At 44.6% G+C, this 21,044-nt stretch overlaps 1 protein-coding gene and 1 long non-coding RNA gene across 4 annotated transcripts in view; one reads left to right on the forward strand and one right to left on the reverse strand.

The window, feature by feature from the left end:
* Positions 1 to 21,044, forward strand: part of LOC138265660 (uncharacterized) — a 138,974-nt gene that overhangs the window by 117,291 nt on the left and 639 nt on the right. For all 3 annotated transcript variants that reach the window (XR_011199396.1, XR_011199398.1, XR_011199399.1), the window contains one exon: positions 2,681 to 2,748. This is a non-coding gene — a long non-coding RNA (uncharacterized lncRNA). The remainder of the gene's footprint in view (positions 1 to 2,680; positions 2,749 to 21,044) is intronic.
* On the reverse strand, positions 97 to 14,213 carry LOC138265656 (zona pellucida sperm-binding protein 3-like). The gene is made up of 9 exons (XM_069213564.1): positions 13,797 to 14,213; positions 11,435 to 11,556; positions 10,343 to 10,446; positions 10,080 to 10,257; positions 9,059 to 9,179; positions 8,884 to 8,975; positions 8,271 to 8,365; positions 943 to 1,038; positions 97 to 256 (listed from the first exon to the last, which is right to left on the reverse strand). Exons 1-9 carry the CDS (start codon positions 14,178 to 14,180, stop codon positions 126 to 128), a joined length of 1,323 nt encoding a protein of 440 aa, XP_069069665.1. The 5' UTR covers positions 14,181 to 14,213; the 3' UTR covers positions 97 to 125.

The following is a 21,044-nucleotide window of genomic DNA, read 5'->3' on the forward strand; positions in this document are numbered from 1 at the left end:
CATAACCACCTTCCTTTGATAACCAGCAACTTCCATTCTTCTTCAGTACAACAGCTGTAAATTGGACCAGACACAAAATCCAAACAGAGAAATATCCATAGCCATCCTTTTATTCAAACAAAAGTTCACACTTTAGCAGAACCAGCTCTGTATTTGTTATACAGGACAACAGCTCCTAAAACCATCAGAGAAACCACTATAGCAGATGCGATCAAGGTGAGCCCCAGGACCATCCAAGTATTCACACCATCAGCACCTGGAAGAGAAAGTAAGGTAAATTTAGGCGGACCAGATTTTAAAACTAAAATTAAACAAATAAAATCCCACAAACTATTGCCATTCATCCAAAAGTTCATCCTCATGGTACACCATTTAAGCAGATAGTGCAGGCACGAGGATCCTCTGCCCAGCCTCCCCATTGACAGGAGATGACTGGTAGTAGCCACCATTAGGGGTGGGCAAAAGTCATTCTGCCTGAAAAATTTGGGGACTCTTGGCCAAATTCTGCATGTGGAACTTTCCACCATGAGGCTCCAGAAACGTGAATGCCATTTAGCGTTCCCTCGTGCCATTTACTAGTGTGGCAGTCATGTCAGATGGCCGCTTTGAGTAGATTTTCTGCCACTAGGGTATATGTTCTACTTAAGCACCAGCAAAACCAACACGAATGGCCATGCGACTAGCATGGTGCTATTTATCGGTGCAAATCATGCTGCATTGCAACACGTGTATTTCTGCTACTTAGCAGAACTCCACTGTCAATTTTTATGCAACAGTGGCATTCTGCAGTGTGAGGATGCACGTTCTGACCACCAGCAATTCTATGATAATACAGCTGTTTTAAGCTGAATCTTATTGTGGAATAACCTGCAAAGTTTCTCTAGAGAAAAATAATTTAAGTGCCACCACTAGCCTTTAAACATGAACTAAAAAGGTACGTACTGCGCAATGAAGTCACATCTCCCATAAGGCTGGGGATATTTTCCTGCTGCAAGATTTCCAGAGGTCCAAGGACAGCTAGTTCTTTGTAAACATTAGCTTGAAAAAAGAAAAAAAACAAAATCCATTAAATTGTAAAAGCATGACATGTCAAACCAGTTCAAGAAACAATAAAACTGCCATTTCTAATCCCATGAACAACAAGCATTTGCAATTCAACAGGTCTCGCATTTCTCAGAGTTAGAGCTAAGCAGTTGTAAACTCCCAACCGGAATTTTCTTGCCTCATTAAATGAAAAAAAAAAGTGTACGATCGCGCTATTAAACAAGGGAGATCGCGCTGAGGAAAAAGAGAATAGTCCACAAACCAGATGGGAAACAGCGAGCCTTGTATGTTTTCAGTACTTGGCTGTTGCACTCGAAGGCAACTAACCACCAGAATAGGCATGGCTTATGTATGCCTTCCACTAATTAAAGCAAGCAGATTTTAAAATGCAAGCCCATTAACCAATGAAGGACACTGATGTGACATGGGTGCGGACCTTTTCTAACTTTAAGCGATACTCATGCTGAACTGCAGGCTTGACCCTACAAAATAGTCTCCTGAGAAGCCAAGATTAAAAGCAAACATATGGTATGAATAAAGCATGCTTGAACATGTCTATAGTATGTGCAGTGAGATGTTGACTGGGAACTTAGGTGAGCCATGGCAAAGTCCAACCATATGGAAGAAAGCTTCCAACTGCTTAGGCTAGTGTTCCAATCCTGCATCTTTCACTTTGCCCCTAAATTTTTCTTGTATTCTGTCACCTATGCTGAGGCGGATGTTGGGGTGGGTCACTGCAAAAGACCTCCTCCAAAACTGTAAATCTAGTGCTCCCTATCAGCATCCTTGGTGTAGCTTAATAGGTCAATCGTAACTGGTTTCTTAACACTGCAGTCACGAACGATAAACTTCTTGATCCCTCTACAATTGGCTCAGCCAGTGCCAGCAGTTCTGTAGTTCCGAGGGCAGGAGCTGATGCCCAATGCCCTACTTGTCCTTGTAAGTGAGGACTAGCAACTCTTGGGAAACAGGTCTTACTCACCGACTTTACCCGACTGCTTTGCATTGGTACGTTTCACGCACTTCTGCACCTTACCTCTGGAGTGTCACTAGTTCATTTGAAGTTTCCATTCTGAGCACAAGTGTGGGTGCTGTCCTAATTTATTTTAATCTTCTCACAAATTCCTGGCTTCCAACTTTGTCATTTATGTGGCCACAACTATCAACTTCACTCACCTTTTGTGAGATTATGTCCTCTTTTCACGACTCTTGAGAATTTATGCTCAACCCACCTCTTGGAGATAAGTTATGTCATTCCCTGTGGATGTCCTGTTTACTGTATTTAACTTTGGAGCCTTGAAAAAGCCACAGGTTGTGATGAAACATGTGTTGGATATTGAATATGGAATAAACAGACACTTACCTGTCAATAAAAGAGCTTGAATCAAGTTTTAACCTTTAACTTTTTGCAATTAGACTAGATCATTGGAGTTGTGTTGGGGTTCTTTTGTACCTGGTATTACAGGGTACCACGCCAGATACATTGATATGCCTTTCGTTAGTCGGGCATAAATAATTCACCATTCCCCATATATCCTGTTCATCCATCTATAGACTTGACCCTGTATACTATTGGATACTCAAAGGAGGCTCAACCAATAATACCACTACTAACCTCCTTTTTTTTTGTTTACAGTAACACATCTTGGTGTGCAGTGGGAGGCCATTTGCAAAGGTAGTCTGTTCCTCCTTCTGTGGTTTGAGGTTGGTATTAAACGGATACTAATAATGTGAAACTCTTGCCCAGGTAGTGTAACATGTGTAAAAGTGACAAAATACAGAAGTGACACGATAAGACAAAAACGTTGCATTATTTGCCTTTTCTTGCAACTTAAATGATTTATCCCTGCTGCATTATTTGGTCACTTTGCCACACAATTCTAGATGCCTGTCATGGGAATGTGCCACGTTATGATGCATAATTTACCTTTGACAAACAATGTATTCAGCCCTGTGGCATAGGTGGAGGCTTTCCTGCTGCAGAATTCAGAGGCCATGGTCATAATTTTACACAGGTTTATTTTCCATCACAGGAGTGACAGTTGAGAAACACGATGGTTGTCACTCAACCCTGCAGTCTCCTTTTCCTGATTTTAGAAGTTGTCCTAGAGAGTTTCCAACACAGGGGACGGGCGACAGAGTGAGGCCGGCGACGAGGGTGGCTGATGTTGCCAGTCCTGCAAGGCAATGGGGAAGTTCTTGGCCTAGCCAGAGCCCTATTTCAGTCGCCATTTGTTTTTATTTTGTGTTTTTGCTTTGGAAGCTCATAGTTTTAAAAATATTTTATGAGTGTGACCATGCCATCCTTGCAGTTTCACACAGACCGCCCTGATTTTATGTTAAATTTTTTTTTTGCCAAAACTAGGCCTGGGTGTAGTTTCAATTCCTCTAGCAAAATTCCCGATTGTCACATTACACCTTTGCATGTAATGTTTGTCCAGAGAAAGACCGGTTTGTGCAGAACATATCACAAAAGAGATCTCCTGCTTGAACCAATCGCTAACCAGTATGTTGTAAGGCTTTTTATGCCGTGTGCAAGGCTCGCATAAAAATTAGGCTCCATACCAGCAAACCTCTCAGTCTGGAAATGTAATTTGTGAAAAAAAATGCGATTTTGAACACTCCCCCCAGTTTAAATTCTAGATTGAACTAAACAGTAAACCTTTTGCAAAACTATAAGACAGGTCAGACACAGCCCCCTTTGACCCTATACAACGTTGTACACCAAGGGCCTCAAGCTGGCCACCTTGCAATTAAAACAAGCGATCACGCTGCGAATTTAGGATTAAAAAAAAAAAAAAAAAAAAAAAAAAAAAAAAGTTCCCAAACCAAACGGAAAAGTGAGCCTTGCATGTTTTCTGTACTTGGTCGCTGCGCTCGAGGAGGGCTAACCACCAGAAAAGGCATGACGTGTGCGTGCCTTCAACTAATGAAAGCAAGCAGATTTCAACAGGCAAGCCCTCGAACCAATGAAAGACAACTGACGTAACGTGAACAGGGCTCAGAGCCCTTTTCTAACTCCTAAATCGCCTCATAAGCGAAATGCATGCGCAAGCGCATGCAATGCAGGCTCGACCCTAAAGAGGGCGAGATCTGATAGAATCATAGTCTCCATGGTTCCAGGCAGCATCAAGTGACCGGATGGGGAGAACGCCCATTTGAAATTTGATAAGGCATTTTAGCAAAGGGTGGCTCAACCTAATCAAGAAAGGCTTTAGTCTAGCTGCAGTAGGGACAGTGAAGTGCTTGGGAGGTTAGACTCAAGCGATTTTCTGCTTGTGAGGGCCCTAGTGTCTAAATAACCCCACAATACACCATATAAAACCGCCCCTAGGGCCTTACACTTACATCAAGAGGGGGGGGGGGGGGGGGAAATTGGACAAGAGGAAGTCAGGCTGCGCTCTCAAAATGCTACCACAATATTGCTTAAGCCTTTGTTTCTGGATGTGAACGGACCAAAGTGTTCCATACATGTAACCCCTAAACAAAGCATCTGTACATGCTCCAGCCTTTCACCATTAAAACTTGGGTTGGAACAGATGTTGGGCAGGGGTTAAACACCATGTAATTAGTCTTGCTAAAGTTGATGTCCAGTCCCCGCTGCTTGCAGAAGGCCCCAAAGCAATCCAAAAGCTTTCGTATTCCCATACGTGATTTGGGGAGCAACAGGGTATCATCTGATCAGCAGGGCTGGGATCTTTACCCCAGCGAAGCATGGAGCACTCTTACACCTTCCCAGTTGGGACACTAAATCATTAATATCAAGAAGGGTTGGCAGCAACACCCTTACCTCACTCAGGTTTACAGGGTTTGGGTCAGCGAGCTCACCCTGGGGTCTGACTGTGTAATCTAAGAATGTTTTCTTAAGTAGGTAGGAACTGCATCTCCTGCAGCACCCTGTGTTAAACATGGATCAGAGATTACTTTTAGTCCATTAAACTAGTGCAGATTGTTAGTGGGGACCAGCCTTTGACCCAAGGTCCCATTTGGAGGGTCTCCCATGGCTACTAATGGGAGACCCAAAGTTTTTTTTAAATCACTATCCGCCCTTGGCATTAACTTCTTAACGAATGGAAAGCATAACATCCAGGTGGATAGAATCAATTAAACTAGAGCATTACAGGTGAGAACACATGTACGTGTGCCACCCCCCCACCCCTCATGTCAGACTTAGTGCTCCCATTGCATGTCCACAGGTCATTTGTAAGGACAAACTTCTTGCTGCAATACAGAAGCAGACTTCCCCCCCCCCCATACTGGAAAGAGAAACATGAGTAACTCCCTAGTTATCTCAACTGCAAAATTCCTCTTGGAGGGCAGACAAAGGTTGAAATTTGAAAATTAAGTCGCCTGACTTTTTTTTTAAAAAGCTTATTCTGGGCAGATGTGTCTAAAGATCAAATCACTTGCAATTCCTCCCCAATCCCCTTGTTCTGCAATATACGTTGTACAGATATACTCCATCCACAAATAAGTAAATATTATTTATTTGGGCTGCCCACAGGGCCTCCTTTTCCAGAGGATGTTGCTGCCACAAAGTGAAGTAATAACCCCTCCACTTAACTGCAGGGCTAGTGCCCACGTTTCCTGAAACATACAGGTGTGAAAGGAATATATGACTAAATACACGCGAACACCAAAAACAGAGCCCCAGTATGGATATGGCAACGTTGATGCTAAACCCAGCAATGTTCCATGAAATTCTTAGTGGTGTCGAAGTGACGATGTGGGGGGGGGGGGGGGGGGGGCTAGAGCATCACTCACATGGGCCAGGTGCAACCATTAGTAAGGGAGAACCAATACTCCAGGGTCAATGCATGTGTGCTAATAGACACCCACAGAACAAGGAGATTGATGGGGCTGGAGGGTGTATTTTATATATATATATATATATATATATATATATATATATATATATATATATATATATATATTACCACTTCCCCCTGCGTTTCCAACTACCTCAAGGGGGGAGGGATCTCACGGTTGCTAGTGACAGGTATTGAACATCAATCTAAGCCATCCAAGTCGGCTACAGGCAGAAATGTGCCCATCACTGGCAGTCTAATCATTCCATCTCCCCAGTCCACCCTTCTTATAAGAATAAGATGAAGATCACTCAGGCAAGCGAGTGTATTTCATGTCAACCAATAACAAACCTCGTTTTCAATGTCTGCATGAGCCTCACTAGTGTCTTGAGGAAGAGGTTAGTGGGGAAAAATAAAGTTGAAGTACCCCCCAAATAAGGACTGCATGCTGGGGAGGATTCAATCAAATTTGGGACTGAATCAGTCACTTTAGTCTGCTGGTTGTAGTGGACCACAGTTACACTTGTTTGAAGCCTGCCACACCACCCCCAAATTCCTTGCCATGTCGGTGACCCTCTGAATGAGGGGCAAATGTTCATACCTTCTGGCAGCATGACATGCTGCATCACTGTTTGAAGGAAGGCCACCCTGCGAGTAGAGCTTGCCTCATGTGTGGTAGTTTCAAGTTGTGTAGGTGCAGCAGCATTTGGGGGAAGGGGTATGAAATTTGCTGGTATAGCTAGGTACTTCACCATAAGCTCAAGTGAATGTAGTTTTTCTGCCAAGGACACCAAACATGCCCTAACCAGCATTTCAATCAGGTCACACTATCCTAATCAATAGCACATGAAAGATCAGCCTGTTGCAAGGATGATTCCACCAGATCATTCTATTACATTTTTTAACCCTAGCCTGTAGAGCACAGCAGCCTCCTTTTTTGGCTTAAGGACCAGTATTGCTAAGCATGGTAGCGGATCTACAGGGAGACAAGCTAACCAGCAGTCAAAAACTGTACCTTGGCCAAAGTGAATGGGTGAATGCAGCCATGAGGCCCTCAACTAAACATACTGGCAAGGCTAGAGAAGATCAGAGGCAGCTCAAAAACTCCAGATACAACTGCCTCGGGTAGTCTGAGCTCTGGAAACAAGCCTTATAGCTCGGGCTAAAATAGAGTCCAGAGATGTACCATTAGGCAGCTTGTCACACCACCTCCTCGCGCCATGGCTTTCCTCTTCCCATAACCGCTATATTCACCGGGGGAAAATCTAGGCTAACTTTAGGACCAAGGAACTGGGCCCAGTCAAACCTAGCCCACCAGCAGATAGGCCCAGGCGTGTCCCATGCTGCAGGAGTGCAAGAGGCCAATTTATGCACCTCCTGCAGCTCCCCCTACTGCTAGGAGTATGAACCATGGAGTTTGTAGCTCCTGGCAGAGTCTCAATGAGAGACATAGCAACATCTGCTATATAAATGTGAAATTGACCGGTAATACGTTTGTCAGCAATATTAGGTGGGGCTACAAGGCATTTTAATTAGTTTTCCATTTAAGTGAATGTTGATGCAGTCCATACACTATTTTGGTATTAAGAACTCAGACCTCTGCAGATCCCACCATCTTTCCAAGAAAGACAGCTGTATTCATATTTCAGAAGAATTTGACAAATAGCAAGTGTGCTTTACCATAAAGGGGAATTAAGTCAAGAAAATGTGCTTCTTGCCCAGCCTTAAATCAATGTTATTCAACCAGGATTACCCTAGAATGTTGCTGAACATTTGTGGGGATTTGAGGTCTGTTGACCATTCACTGAAACCCCCTTTGTAAGGTTCAGTGAGTTTACCGACCATTAAAGAGTGCACTGCTGAAGTGGAGCCATTTGCTGCAGTATCACCAAGGTTAGGAGGTTCGATGATGTCACTTCCAGCATTATTTTACATTTTAAGAACATTTCAGGACCTCAGAGCCCTATGGCAAGCCAGTGTTAGTGCTTCATATGGTCGATAAACTGCAAACAAATATCCCTCTAGAAGAGCTATATCCTATCTGGAGATTGAGTTGGCACTGAACTATAGATATACACCTGAAACAAGGTAAACCCGGGCTCCCGTGGAGTAGTTCACACAGCTTTAAATGGGCTGGTACCGAGTACCGACACTTTATTTTACGAGGGAGAGTACCTGCACTTCAAGAAAAACCTAACACTTCATTGGAGAGTACCGGCACCTAGAAACAAGCAGGTGTCCTGATAGAGTGCCTGTACTTCTATTTTCTCCATTTCAAGCAATATATGCATACACACAGTAGGGCAGATGAAAAGGGCTGGGTGTCTGTCAGGTTAAAGCAGCACAATCTTGTCAAGGCTCTAGGTGAGATTTTGGTAGTAGATGGGGCGTCTGACACTAGAACAAAGTGTCACTCACCTGGCTTGGAACGGGTGTTCCTCTTTCTCCTTGCGGCGCAATCTGAAGAATCACAGCAGCTGCAGATCTCAAAGGCGCCTTCTACAGGAAACCAACTGGAAAAGCAAAGCTCATTACACCACAGTATCCACTACCAGCACAGAAACAAGCATTTGTAATGCAACTGGTCTCGCGTTAGACCGATTAGCGTTGTTAACTCCTAATCGGACTTTTGTTGCCACCTGAACCAATAAAGAAAACAGTTTCACATGCGAGCCGATGGTCGCCATAACATGCAAAGCGCACGACTTCTGCCCAGCGAGGTCGCGCTGCACAGGAAACGAAAAGATGTAGTCCAGAAACCAGCTGAAAACATGGAGCTTCAGTGCGCTCGAGGAGGGCTAAACCCCGGAAAAGGCATGAGGAATGCATGCCTGTCACGAATTGAATCAATCGTTTTAAAGGCAAGCCCACGAACTAATTTAAGTGACGGGCGTGACATGGACGTGGTTAGAAACCCAGAGATTATAACATGGTCTAGAGCGCTTGCGCGCGCTCGACCCTAAAAACTCTAAACGCTTAGCATGCTCCTTAGTGCATAATGCAGGAAGCCAATCCACCTTGAGGGACTCACCTACTGTTCTGTTTGTTGTAGGAACAAGCCTTGTTCAGGCTGTCTGGATCCCGGATACTAGGAATAGCTTTCAAGTTGCATGTGATGTAAATCTAGGGAGTCGAAGAAACCTCGATTAGGCTAAGGAGAAAGGTGGGTGATAAGATCAGTCTTGCCAACAATACCATACGCTCACCGAGGAGCTGGAATCGCCAATGAAAATAAAAGAATCAATTGTGAATTGCAGCTTGGCCTGTTGAAGTCTTGGGGTTGTGAATGCGGAAGAGGAATCGGACAGCTTCCCATCAACCAGGCATCTAGATACAAGGATATCAAAATAAAAAACAAAAATTAACACATTCTCCCTCAATTTCCTCCCAGGCCTCTAACACCACCCTCTGCAATTAGTAATGAAATAGCGGACAGAAATGAAACCAGATACACAAATTCATACCATAATTCAATCGGATGAACCTCAAATAATTTTTACCCTGCTCATCAAGACAATCAAGTGGAAACTTGAGACAATTAAAGCTAGAACTAATTGTTTCACTGAGCAGAAAATGGTTCGTGACTGGCAGGAGCTTTGTGTAAACAAACAAAACTTAAATCTCTCTACCAATTGAATAGTAATATTTATAGCCTAGAAAATAACATTTTAAACGTCCATGGTAACACAAAAGGTTTACCGGGTTTCACATTTTAAAGTGGGTTAAGCAGTGACTGGGCAATGAAGGGGAAAGTGGTTTAAGTGACATAACAAGTAATTGTGCCTCTCCCAATAATACCTGGGAGTGTTATTACAGATGTCTACGCATGTAGAGAGCAGGCTAATTGAGCACTAAAAACCAGAACCACCCTTTGGTATTCCATCATTCTCTGCAGCTTCTCTCAGTTTTAGCTCCGTACGTTCTAGAGGCTGATATTCAGGACACCAATGTAAGACCAGTTTCTTTGCTCCAGCAAAACACTCCACATTCCAAAAAGTGTTCCCTATCTACATCCCACCCCACAGGTCCCCTTCGTTTTATGTCAGTCTTGTGTACTTAATTGTCTTTGTACGTTAGTGGTTTGAGTGCAGATAAGCGAGGAGACTTTGCATCAACCCAGAACACAACACTTTCATGGAAAATAATTCAGGCGTTTTAAAACTAGGAAGGAAAAAACTAAAATAAGCTGAAGAACTATCCTACATTTCTTCCCTACCCTTCTCTTACCCATTCGATTTAATGAGATCATATCTAGGGGTGGAACTCCTGTCTGGAGTCAAGGTGGCCACACAGCTATCCACGAAAACCCTGAGTGGAGCATGGTTTCCAGGTTGAACTGAAGCTTCAATGTTAAAGACGTCTCCCAGGTGGAAAGTGGTGCTGGTTCTGACAGCACTCCAGTCATCTAGAAACCAAACAAAATTAAATTAATTTATTGAGGTCAACAAGCTGGTCTGATAAGGTTTTATGCAGCCATTTCCTAGACCTACCATTCATCAGTTTCAAGGAGAATAGCAGGCTCCCCTCAGAGGATAGAGTGGAGCTGAAAGGGATCCACGTTGGCTGGATTGCGTTGCTGCTCACATTCCCACTCCTAGAACAGATTAGAAAAAGTTTTAGGGATGACCCATAGGTCCAAGTAACACATCAATACCACAAGCACTTGAGTTTAGGATATTATTCATGTAAGTGCTTGGCAGAGTTAAGGTGGCAACATGCTAGTCCACCACACTTGCTTCATTGAGAGATTGGTGTGTTGCAGTGACTTCTGATCAACCAAAAGGAAGCTTTTAGTCACTCTTGGTCAGATCACTGGACTGTATAGAAGTGGGAAGAGAAAAGTGGTGTGCGCATAACTGCTTAGAAAGTTGCTGCAAGCACTCATTACAAAATTCTCAGGCAATAAAAAAAAGCAAAGAAACATCCAGTACTAGGATCAGCATTCGTGAGAGTAGTTCCATAGGAACCTAGGACACTAGATGTCTGTAGGGATCCACTGCATGTGATCTAAGGCGACATGTTAAAGCCATTGTTCAGGTAGGAGATGTTGCTGGCTCTGACAGCACTTCAGCTAAAAAGCTAACAAACACCAACAAATACAAGCAGTTACTGGAAATTGTTTATAATGTCTCAATTAATTAAATTGTGAGATCTGTTCAAGCATTGCTTGTCTTTGCAATGAGAGGGGTTAGTGCAGGAGGGTTGATGGCGGCCACCCAATATAGGAGATTATACGATTCGTCCTGAATGCAGGTTAGCATGCTAGGATATCAATTCAATCCTGCACTACGTATGAACATTACAGCAATGGTTCGTCTGCAATGATACAGGCTACCATTAAGCTCTTATCCATCAGGTGTAAGACAACTGTAGCCTCTGGCACGCAGATTAGCCATGGTAACAAGTGCCGTTCATGCAATTTTTAAGCTAGTCATGATCCTGTGTCTTACAGCACTAGGGTCGAGATGTCCAAGAATGTTGTTTTGGTACTCTGTGGAAAGAGTGATGTGACTGCACAACTAGCAAGAGGACGGGCACCTGACGGTCTACTGTGGCTCTTGATGTAAGATATGCCAGTTTACCTTGGATAAATGCACTGAATGACGGTTGAAGTTGGGTTGGTTCTGGTGATTACTCTGCTTCCATCAGACCAGGTGGGGTTGTATGACAGAGTGGAGCTGTAAATTAGTGAGTCTTCTGTCACCTGGACAAAGTGGGCAACACGGAAGGAGTTAAAACTACAAATTATGGACAAAAAGAAATGCAACAAATCCATATGAATTGAAAGGACAGTTTCTCGCAGTAAAAAAAAAAACAAAAAAAAAAAAAAAAATAAAAAAAAAAAAAACACACACACAAGTTCAGAAGAGTATTAAGTACTAAATTGTAGTTTTAGAAAACCTGTAGTCTTAGTGGTTGCAAGCAACCGCTGCCAATGTAAAAGGTTGCCCAGTTACACGTCAGTGCTTAATGCTTTTGAAATACATCAATCATCCATTATTCCATTATGAACGTACATGCTGCAAGGAACATGTTGGTTATAGTGGGTCAAAGTAGCTGGCTGTGGGTCTAGTCTATGGATGTCTTCTTCAGCTTCTATTGGTGGGTATGGGTATTGTGGACCGCCTATTGCATCCAATCCGGGGGGGGGGGGGATGTACAACTACTTTTGTTCTGCAATTAAACTCCCTGTTATGAGGAGTCCTAGTCCAGTCATTTCTGAGATACCTGCACCAGTGTGTTATTGACAGCACACTTTGTAAAAAAAATAAAATAAAAAAAAAAAAAATAATACACACACACACACACCTGGACTCTTGGTTGCATTAGTCTAGTCTACCCTTGGAACTCACGTCGTGACAGTTCTCACATGTACTGAAGACGTGCGAATCACAAGTCAGAGGAGAACCTTGACCACAAGTACAGAGTAAACATTTGATGATTTATATTTGGCATCAAGAATATCGTTTCGATTTATGCCCTACCTTCCTAATGTAAAGAAGGAGGCAAGCACTCCATGTTCCAGAGAACATGTTGGCTACAGTGGGTCGGAAGTATGCCAAGAAGTGAGCTGCTACTGACCAGTGCAGATATCCTTTCAAATTACAGCTCTGGTGAAGACATCTTTCTCCATCCCGAGCAGGACAATCCATGTTAGAGAAGCCCTAAGATCTGAACTCTGTATCTGAGTGCTTTAAATGGGCCGGCACTTTGGGAGGGAGTGTACCTGCACTTCGATATAAACGCGAGACTTTTAATTTGAGTACTGGCACTCCTCAGAAACAAGCAGGTACTCTGAGTACCTGCAATTCTATTTTTTCCATTTCAAGCACTGCGTATCCCACCCTCTCTGGGCTTCACTCGAGTTGGAACACAGATTTTTCTTTAAATAACCACGCCCTCCTGGTTTAGTTTTAGTGTCTTAACCAAAGGTGGTTTGCTAGCTATTTAGAGAGCTAGAAGATGCAACCCCTAGACCTGTAAAAGGTGGATGCTTCTAGGGGGGGGGGGGGGGGGGAGGGAGGAGCTGGACTTGGAACAGTTAAACACTACTGCCACTCTGGTCTTTAAATACACCCTCACTTTAGCACGGACGTACTCCCGACCCTCCGTTTCAGAAAGCCAGCACTGCAGTAAATACGAGCAACGACTAGAGTCCCTCCCACAAACTGGAGGGAGTAAGAGCACCGACGTGTCCGAGCCGGGCAGTGCAGGACAGACGCAGTGAGAAAGAACGGACCAGTGGAGGAGCCAGTGCCTTGGGCCCTAATGCAAAGGAGGAAACGTTGTTTGAACTATGAAACACAGCAATAAGTTCAGTCGGCCCTCAAAGCCTCTCTGGCCCGCTGTACTTATCGCACCAATGAAAGCAACGGCCACAGGATTGCTAAGAATCGCCAATGTTAACAAGTTTTATTTCTTTGAGTTTAAAAAAATCCTTTATATCAACTCCTCGCCTTATTTTTAGTTTAAAAGAACACACTAACTAAGTCATAGATTTTATCAAACATAAATGTAGTTATTTTTTCTCAAAACTTCGAGAGAGATAACACCTAGTTGTACTATCGCCACTTCAGATAGCCCACCTACTTACGGTGACACCCCACAGGTGTGAGTCACGCAGCTTGAGCCGACTCCTGTGTTAACATCCCTCTGGGCGTATATTTTTAAGCGCCAGTGGACATGGCGTGGTCAGCAAATGAGACTGCAGAAGACACGGGTATTCAGCTTCCCGTATCCATACGGGAACAGTTCATCCAAAGTTTAGCTTACCTATGCATCATAGGACTTGTAGTCCCGTTTACTAAATTATAGATTTAAAAATACAACTGCCAGAAATTGAAAAAAAACGGAAACGTGCCTGAAGATGTGTAACTGAACACAAACAGATTAACAAAACCCCAATATCCAAGAACCCACCAGCGCGAGACCACGGCGACTCACCTGTAAAAAGTTGCCGCAGTCCTGAAGCGCGACCTGGAAAATGACCGTGTTATCCGCACCGAGGGTCGTGTACCCACAGAGAGATGGTCCCAGTTTAAGATCAGCTGCCTGGACCAGCTTGCCCGTACCGAACAGGTCCCGCTGGACAGAGACCACCATCCTGGCCTCCTCACAACGTACCAACACCGGTTGCAGCGGGGGCAGAGCTCGACTTCCAGACAGACTCCACGGGCTATTAAAGAACACTCCTGGAGCAGCCAGGCGACTCTCTGCCAGGCCCAGCTGGGACCAGCCTCCTATGGAAGACTTGCCCCATGAATTAGCACTGAATGCCTCATAGACCAAACACAGGCACACAAACCATAGAAACACCCTCTGGCCCATGCTGACGGTGCACCTCACGCAGCACTAACAAAAAAAAATGCTTCTATACAGAAGAAGAGCCTTTCAACTCTGCTTTATAGTGCAGCCCTCACCAGGCGCCAATTAACCCCCGCCCAGGTCACGTGCCTTGTTGTTCCTGGTCACAGTATAGGATCTCCAGCTGGGGGAGATTTAATCAACAAACAAAACTCCGAAAGAAAAGTCTTGTCTCCAAAATGAATTGGAGTTATCACGTGCCAGGTGTGAGTAGTTCAGCCGCTGCTGACCTTTTAATGACTCCTTGATACGTTTAGTACTTCACTGCTTTGCACGTTCAAGCAGAACATTGCGTCTCATGATGGAAATAAAAATGCTCTACTAGGTGAACAGCGCACACCTGAAGAAACGCAACGGAGGTATCGTTATGAGATCTACAATTCTGAGAAGATGACGAATGACGGGCAGTGGCAAGTGGAGAAAGACCGTGGGTTTGCGGCTTGCACTCCATGGCATACAGGCAGTGGTGTGAAGTGGGCATACTACAAGAGCTGCTCTGGTCTAAGGGTATCAGGTGTACAACTATTTGAAGGCACTACTATATGCGTAATATCTTTAGCAAGAACATGCTTCTCAGCTAACATCTTTTTCAGGCTTATAGTGTTGCCCGCAAAACTACATGCCCCAGAATGCAATTTGCTGTAGGCTGAAACACCAGAACGGTTTGAAGGGGTAAAACCTGGTCTAGACCTACCTGCAGTTATTTATGAGAACATAGATCCCAAGTTCCTTTTCTGCTTCTTGATAAGCTTCTTAAGTGCCCTGTAGGACTCCATGTTCTGCTTTGTGATAGGCACTAGCACTGGGCTGTATTCTTGGTCACCCGATACAGAGCTCAGCGCCTGCAAGTAATTTAATTTTTTAAAAAGTGCACGAAGAAGGTGTAGATAAAAAAAACACAGGGAAACTTGGACCACACAAAACGCACACATTTTTTAAAACGTTGCAGTGATGCACTTTTTATAGTATTAGGTCAACATTTCCCTAAGACGCAGCATTCATATTTCCCATTTCCATGCGTAACTAGCGCTTCCGCCCTGATTGGACAAACTGCTTACACATGGACCACAGAAACATGAGGGCGTTGTTAAAATCATTTACTCTCGTTCTGTAGCACAGCCCACCATACAAGGAAGATTATGGAGAGCATCTCCTCCAGAAAGAGAGGGGCAAGAGTAGAACTAAAGTCATATTTATTTTTATTTCACGCTATGTAGTGCAGCAACGGAAGTTACAGCAGAGGACTAGGGAGTGATGTCTAGCATCTCGCATGCTAGCCAGTCCCATTTTATGACAAGTGTTGAGATACATCACAAGTAAAGCTGAGCAATACTTCACTATGCCACTGTGATTGCAGGTAGAGGTGGGTGATAAATTTCGCACTGCGGGCACAATTGGCAGAAGTTTGGCCACCCTGCGTTATGCTTGTAATGCAGAGTTCAGTCCAAATTCCGCCAACCACTGCATGGTAGAGTTTTTTTTCTCATAGGCGGCTCACCAACTGTAAGTTGGCGAGCGCAAGTGAGATTTAGTGTATCGTAGCACTATTATTGGTTGCTAGGAGTGAACCGGGTGAGAGTATTGCAGCATGGGCAGTTGCGACAGTTCATGGTCAGAAAGCTGCCACTCAAGTAGAAAATCCACTAGGGCGACAGCAAAATCAACTCGAAAAGCAGCAACCTCTGTGGCACGGCGTGGTGCTGTTTGCCTAAATTTTTCAGCACAAAATGAACTCGTGGCACTAACAATCAGCGCAACGTGGCTATTTTGCACATTCATGAAACTTTGCAGAATCTGGCAGAGTTTTCATGTAACTCCTTGGTATTTCGAGGCGTGAATCTCGGTGAACTCTGCCCACCATTAATTGGAGGGCTGGCAGCGTTTGGCTGGGAAGTATTATGAAATGGCACATTTTGCCCACATGCTAGATGTAATTGATTGCACATATGTGGCACCTCAGCCACCCTGGCAATGGGTTACCCATTACTACAGTCAATCCCACTGGCACTCAGTCAGTGCTCCAGATGTCTGCAATACCTGGGGCTGCCTTACTCTGATTTAACACGACAGTTTGGTGTTCAGCCTGTCATCAATTTTATGTCAAGAACGGAGGCTCCCATTTGCTTCTCTAACTTGCTTTATTTTAAATAGCAGCAGTCAAGAAAACTACAACTCCCATGGGGCTTAACAGTCTAAAAGCCAATGGGAGAAGAACAGAAAGGAACAGATGCACCAATCACTATACACAGTGCTACGTAACCACTAATCTTGACTGCGACCAGCCCTCTTTCTTGCTGCTCGCAGTCAAGATAAGTGGTGTTTTTATTCTCTCTTACGAAGTTTCGTTGTTCATGATTATATGTTTATTTGTTTATATATTTACAATCGCTTAATCGACTTTACGTTTAAATACTGTTATCTGCAGGCGCTTTCCGTTCCTCGCAGCGTTCATCCCAATACTTGGGTTTCGGGAGCTGCGCTCGCGCGCGTCTTGAGGCATTCTGCCTCCGCTTTCCGAACGTTCTAATACGAACGCTCCTTACCGCCGTGTGCCGGTTTTCCACGCGCTCTTTCGAAGTTCTGGAGCCTCGCCTGCTCCTCCTTGCTGTCGCTTCTTCACGAGTCAACCTTTCTTGGTCTGGACACGCCTTAGGGGTGTGTATTTATCTTTTTTCCTCCCAATACTTCCTGGTTGTTTAACCCTTTCTGCAAGGGCTTTTTCTCTCCCTGATACAATTGTATCGGTTTATTCCTGTACCATACTCTTTATTATGGATCCTCAGGATTCTTCATCAACCAATATGGATGATTTTGGAACCCTCATTAATGAGGCTGTGGTCAAAGCTGTTTCAGCTTCCATGTTAAAAATGTCAAAACATTTTGAGACCACTGTTCAAAACATGGTCCAAAAATCCTTCCTGGCCCATTCTGCGGGGGATTGCAGAAAAAGAAAATCAAAGGATTTGTATATTCAAAAACCATCCGCTAGGGCTGTTTTGACTGGTGAAGCTTCTTCACCCATGGATGAGGACGAGTTTCCTCCCAGGCCTCCTTCTCAGGAGGGGAATAGTAATGTTTTCAGTAAATGCAAATCTAAAGCTAAGCATTCTGTTACAGCGCCAAAACAAATTGTTATCTCCCACATTTCAGATACCGATGACTGTCGGTGATGCGGATGAGGTAGATGACGCCTCTGATATATGGGGTTCACAGTCTCAGGCTTCCCCTGCTAAAAAGCCTAAGCTAAACATTTCGGACCCGTTCTTTGCCAAAACCATTTTAGATGCGGATGGTAACCCCATGTTCGATCCATCACTCCTGCACCACCCTATCTCCACTGAGTGGCCTCCGTCTTCTCACGTGGGCAAATACATTGCTTCCAGGTTGAGAGTTCCTCTTGATAAGCAGACAAGGTCTAAATTGAGATCTGAATGCCCCAGACCATCACTTTTTTCCCATATTACAGTGACCCCTACAATTGACAAATCTATCCTTACCTTTTTCTCCAAATTCGGAAAGGACCCCTGTAAGGGGGTAGACAAAGCCTGGTCAAATTGCCATGACAAACTGCTGGATGTAGTGGGTCCCCTGGCTCGTATTCTAGATCTCACTGAATCAGCAAAATGGACGAGGCGGACATTGATCCGGCTGAGCTATCCTTATGGACCCAGAGAGCCTTTTGTCTCCTTGGCAACGCTAACGCCTCCATGATTCATGAGAGAAAGAAAGGTTTACTCCTCAAATTGGACCCCAAGTTTTCAAACCTGGCCAACATGGATCCCGGCGTTAAAGCTGATGGTCATCCTTTTGGGGATACCTTCGTTATAGACTTGGGAAAATTCGTTGCTACTTTTTCCTCAATTGACAAGGCTCAACAAAACATCAAGAAGGTGTTCAATCAACGTGTTTTTGCCAGGGCCGGTACAGGCAGGAGCCGCTCTACCGGCCGGTCCTTCCAGGGAAACAGAGGCTCCTATTACTCCTCTCATTCCACCTATGCATCTCAAGCCTACATGCCCCAGTTCTACCCTCAACGTGGCAGAGGCTACAGAGGTCGTGTGCAGCGTGGATTCCGATCCCACAACATCCAAGGTAAGCCCTGCTTCTGGCCTTCCTCCAATAGGGGGACGACTTCGTTATTTCACCCAAAAATGGCGCACACTGACTTCAGATCCTTGGGTTCTCAATACCGTTCTAGGTTACCAAATAGAGTTCTACGCCAAGGTACTTTCCCCCTCCCCCTCGTTTTTCCACGGAGTTGTCTTCCCTTATTTCAGAAGAAATAGCTTTGTTGCTATCAAAGAGAGCCATCCAAAAAAGCCCCTCTAGATCCCTCTGGTTTCCTCAGTTCTCTCTTTCTGGTGCAAAAGAAAAACAAAAAGTTCAGGCCCGTGATAAATCTCAGGGATTTCAATCAGTTGTCGTTTATCGGCACTTCCAAATGGAGACCATTATGGATCTCAGGGACATTCTCCTCCCCTGCGATTTCATGGTACGTCTAGACCTTCAGGATGCCTACCTTTCAGTCCCCATTCATCCGACTCACAGGAAATATCTTCAGTTTCAATGGCTAGGCCAAACGTATCAATTTTCCTCCCTTCCATTCGGCCTTTCTTCCGCACCGTGGTGCTTCACCAAGTTAATGAAGCCGGTCACGGCTCACCTCAGATCATTAGGCATCAGACTTCCAATTTATCTAGACGATATCCTCATACTACATCAGGATCGTGCTACTCTCTTATCTCAGTTGCAAATAACTTGTTCCCTTCTTTCCCAACTCGGTTTTCTTCTCAACAAAGCAAAGTCCAATATCCTCCCATGTCAAAGAATAGACTTCTTAGGGTTCGAGATAGACTCCTCGTCCTCTACTCTCCATCTTCCATCACAAAAAGTACATACCATAAAATTGGAAATTCGGAAAACACTCAGCAGATCACTGATTTCCCTCAGATCTCTGGCCAGGATTGTTGGCCTTCTGTCTGCTTTCATTCAGGCCATTTTTCCAGGCCCTCTCCACTACCGTGCTCTCCAGAGACTAAAAATCCGTCACCTCAGAAGTGGTCTTGCTTATTCGGAGATGATAGCTCTCGATCACGAGTCTCGTTTAGAACTCCAATGGTGGACAGACCATTTAGATGCCTGGAACGGCAGGGCTATTTTTCCATCAGCCCCTGATCTTGTATTAGAATCCGATGCAAGCCTAACAGGTTGGGGCGCCCGTTGTGGCTCAATCTTGACTGGAGGTACATGGTCACTCGAGGAGTCCAGGTTGCACATCAATTATTTAGAGATGCTTGCGGGCTCCTTTGCAATCAAAAGCCTAGCAAAGGACAGGGTGCAGTGCACCATCCTCCTCCGCATGGACAAGGTTTCGGCTGTCCGTTACATAAACCATCTCGGAGGGACCAAATCGAAGCCCCTAGCAGACCTTGCAAAAAGTCTTTGGGAGTATTGCCTCCTCAACGAGATTTCCCTCTCAGCAGAATATCTCCCAGGTTCCCTCAACCAGACGGCGGACTGGCACTCTCGCTTCCTCAGGGACTACAGCGATTGGAAACTTCATCCCTCAGTTTTCCGTTCTATACTTCACAAATGGGGCCCTTTTGCCATAGACCTTTTCGCTTCCCGTCTCAACTCCCAGTTACCCCTCTTTTTCAGTTGGCTCCCAGACCCTGTCGCTTTGGCCTCCAACGCTTTTCTACAAGACTGGTCCCAAGCAATCAATTATGCGTTTCCTCCATTCTTAATGATCACCAAAGTATTGGCCCAGATCAGGCGCCAGAAAGCCACATCAGTACTGGTAGTCCCTTTCTGGCAGTCGCAAATGTGGTTTCCACCTCTATTGGAGTTAGCAGTCGATTCCCCTCTTCTTCTCCCGTCGTTCCCTTCTCTTCTTCTAGATCCACGCGGGAATCCTCATCCCCTTGTCATCAGCAACACGCTTCAGCTCTCGGCATGGAAGGTGTCGGAACTTCCTGACCTTCCATCCCGATTTCAGATGAAGCTGCGGACCTCATCAGCAAAGCCTGGGCCCCAGGTACCAGAAAGGTATATAGCTCTGCCTGGTCGCTTTGGTCTAGCTGGTGTGTGGGAAGGGACCTCGATCCAGTTTCAGCAGATATAAATTATGTCCTTAATTTCTTGGTGGCGCAAGCTGGCTTAGGTAAGTCATACAGGACGATTAACCTATACCGATCAGCGATTTCCATGCACCATGATCAGATCAATGGAAAACCTGTAGGGGAACATCATCTCCTTTTTCGCCTGTTAAAGGGAGTAAAATTTTCTTTTCCTCCGCTACCCAAATACTCAAAATTGTGGGATGTGAATGTAGTACTGAATTTGTTTTTATCTTGGCAAGATAATTATGAGTTGTCTTTAAAAACGCTTTCTGCCAAACTCACCATGTTACTCTGCCTAGTTTCTATTAAACGTTTATCTGGATGTTTCTTCTCGACAATTTGCCCCTTCAGGTGTATTATTTTCGGTTCATAAACGCACAAAATCTTTTTTACATACAGTATTTTACCCATATTTTTCCAATCAACCTAAGTTATGCGTTGGTAAATGTCTTAAATGTTACGAAGAACGCACGGCTGACCTCAGAACGTCTTCCTCTTCCCAGTTGCTCATTTCTTTTCGCAAACCCCACAAACCTGTTTCTTCAGCTACGCTTGCCAGATGGGTTCGCTGGGTTATGTCTCTGGCAGGTATAGATACCTCTGTTTTTGGGGCTCATTCCACTAGGGGTGCGATGGCCTCCAAGGCCGTCTGGGTTGGTTCTAGCTTGGAGGACATTCTGAGATCAGCCGATTGGTCTAACGATAA

The sequence above is a fragment of the Pleurodeles waltl genome, chromosome 11 (assembly GCF_031143425.1).
Source record: "Pleurodeles waltl isolate 20211129_DDA chromosome 11, aPleWal1.hap1.20221129, whole genome shotgun sequence".
Taxonomy (NCBI): domain Eukaryota; kingdom Metazoa; phylum Chordata; class Amphibia; order Caudata; family Salamandridae; genus Pleurodeles; species Pleurodeles waltl.

Coding starts and splice junctions, on each gene's coding strand:
- LOC138265656 (XM_069213564.1), bottom strand. CDS start 14,180: ATGGGCCAGAGGGTGTTTCTATGGTTTGTGTGCCTGTGTTTGGTCTAT. Junction 10,447..11,434: donor ATTCAGTGCATTTATCCAAG/GTAAACTGGCAT, acceptor AATCTGTTCTAG/GAGTGGGAATGTGAGCAGCA. Junction 1,039..8,270: donor GAACACCCGTTCCAAGCCAG/GTGAGTGACACT, acceptor TCTTTTTTCAAG/CTAATGTTTACAAAGAACTA.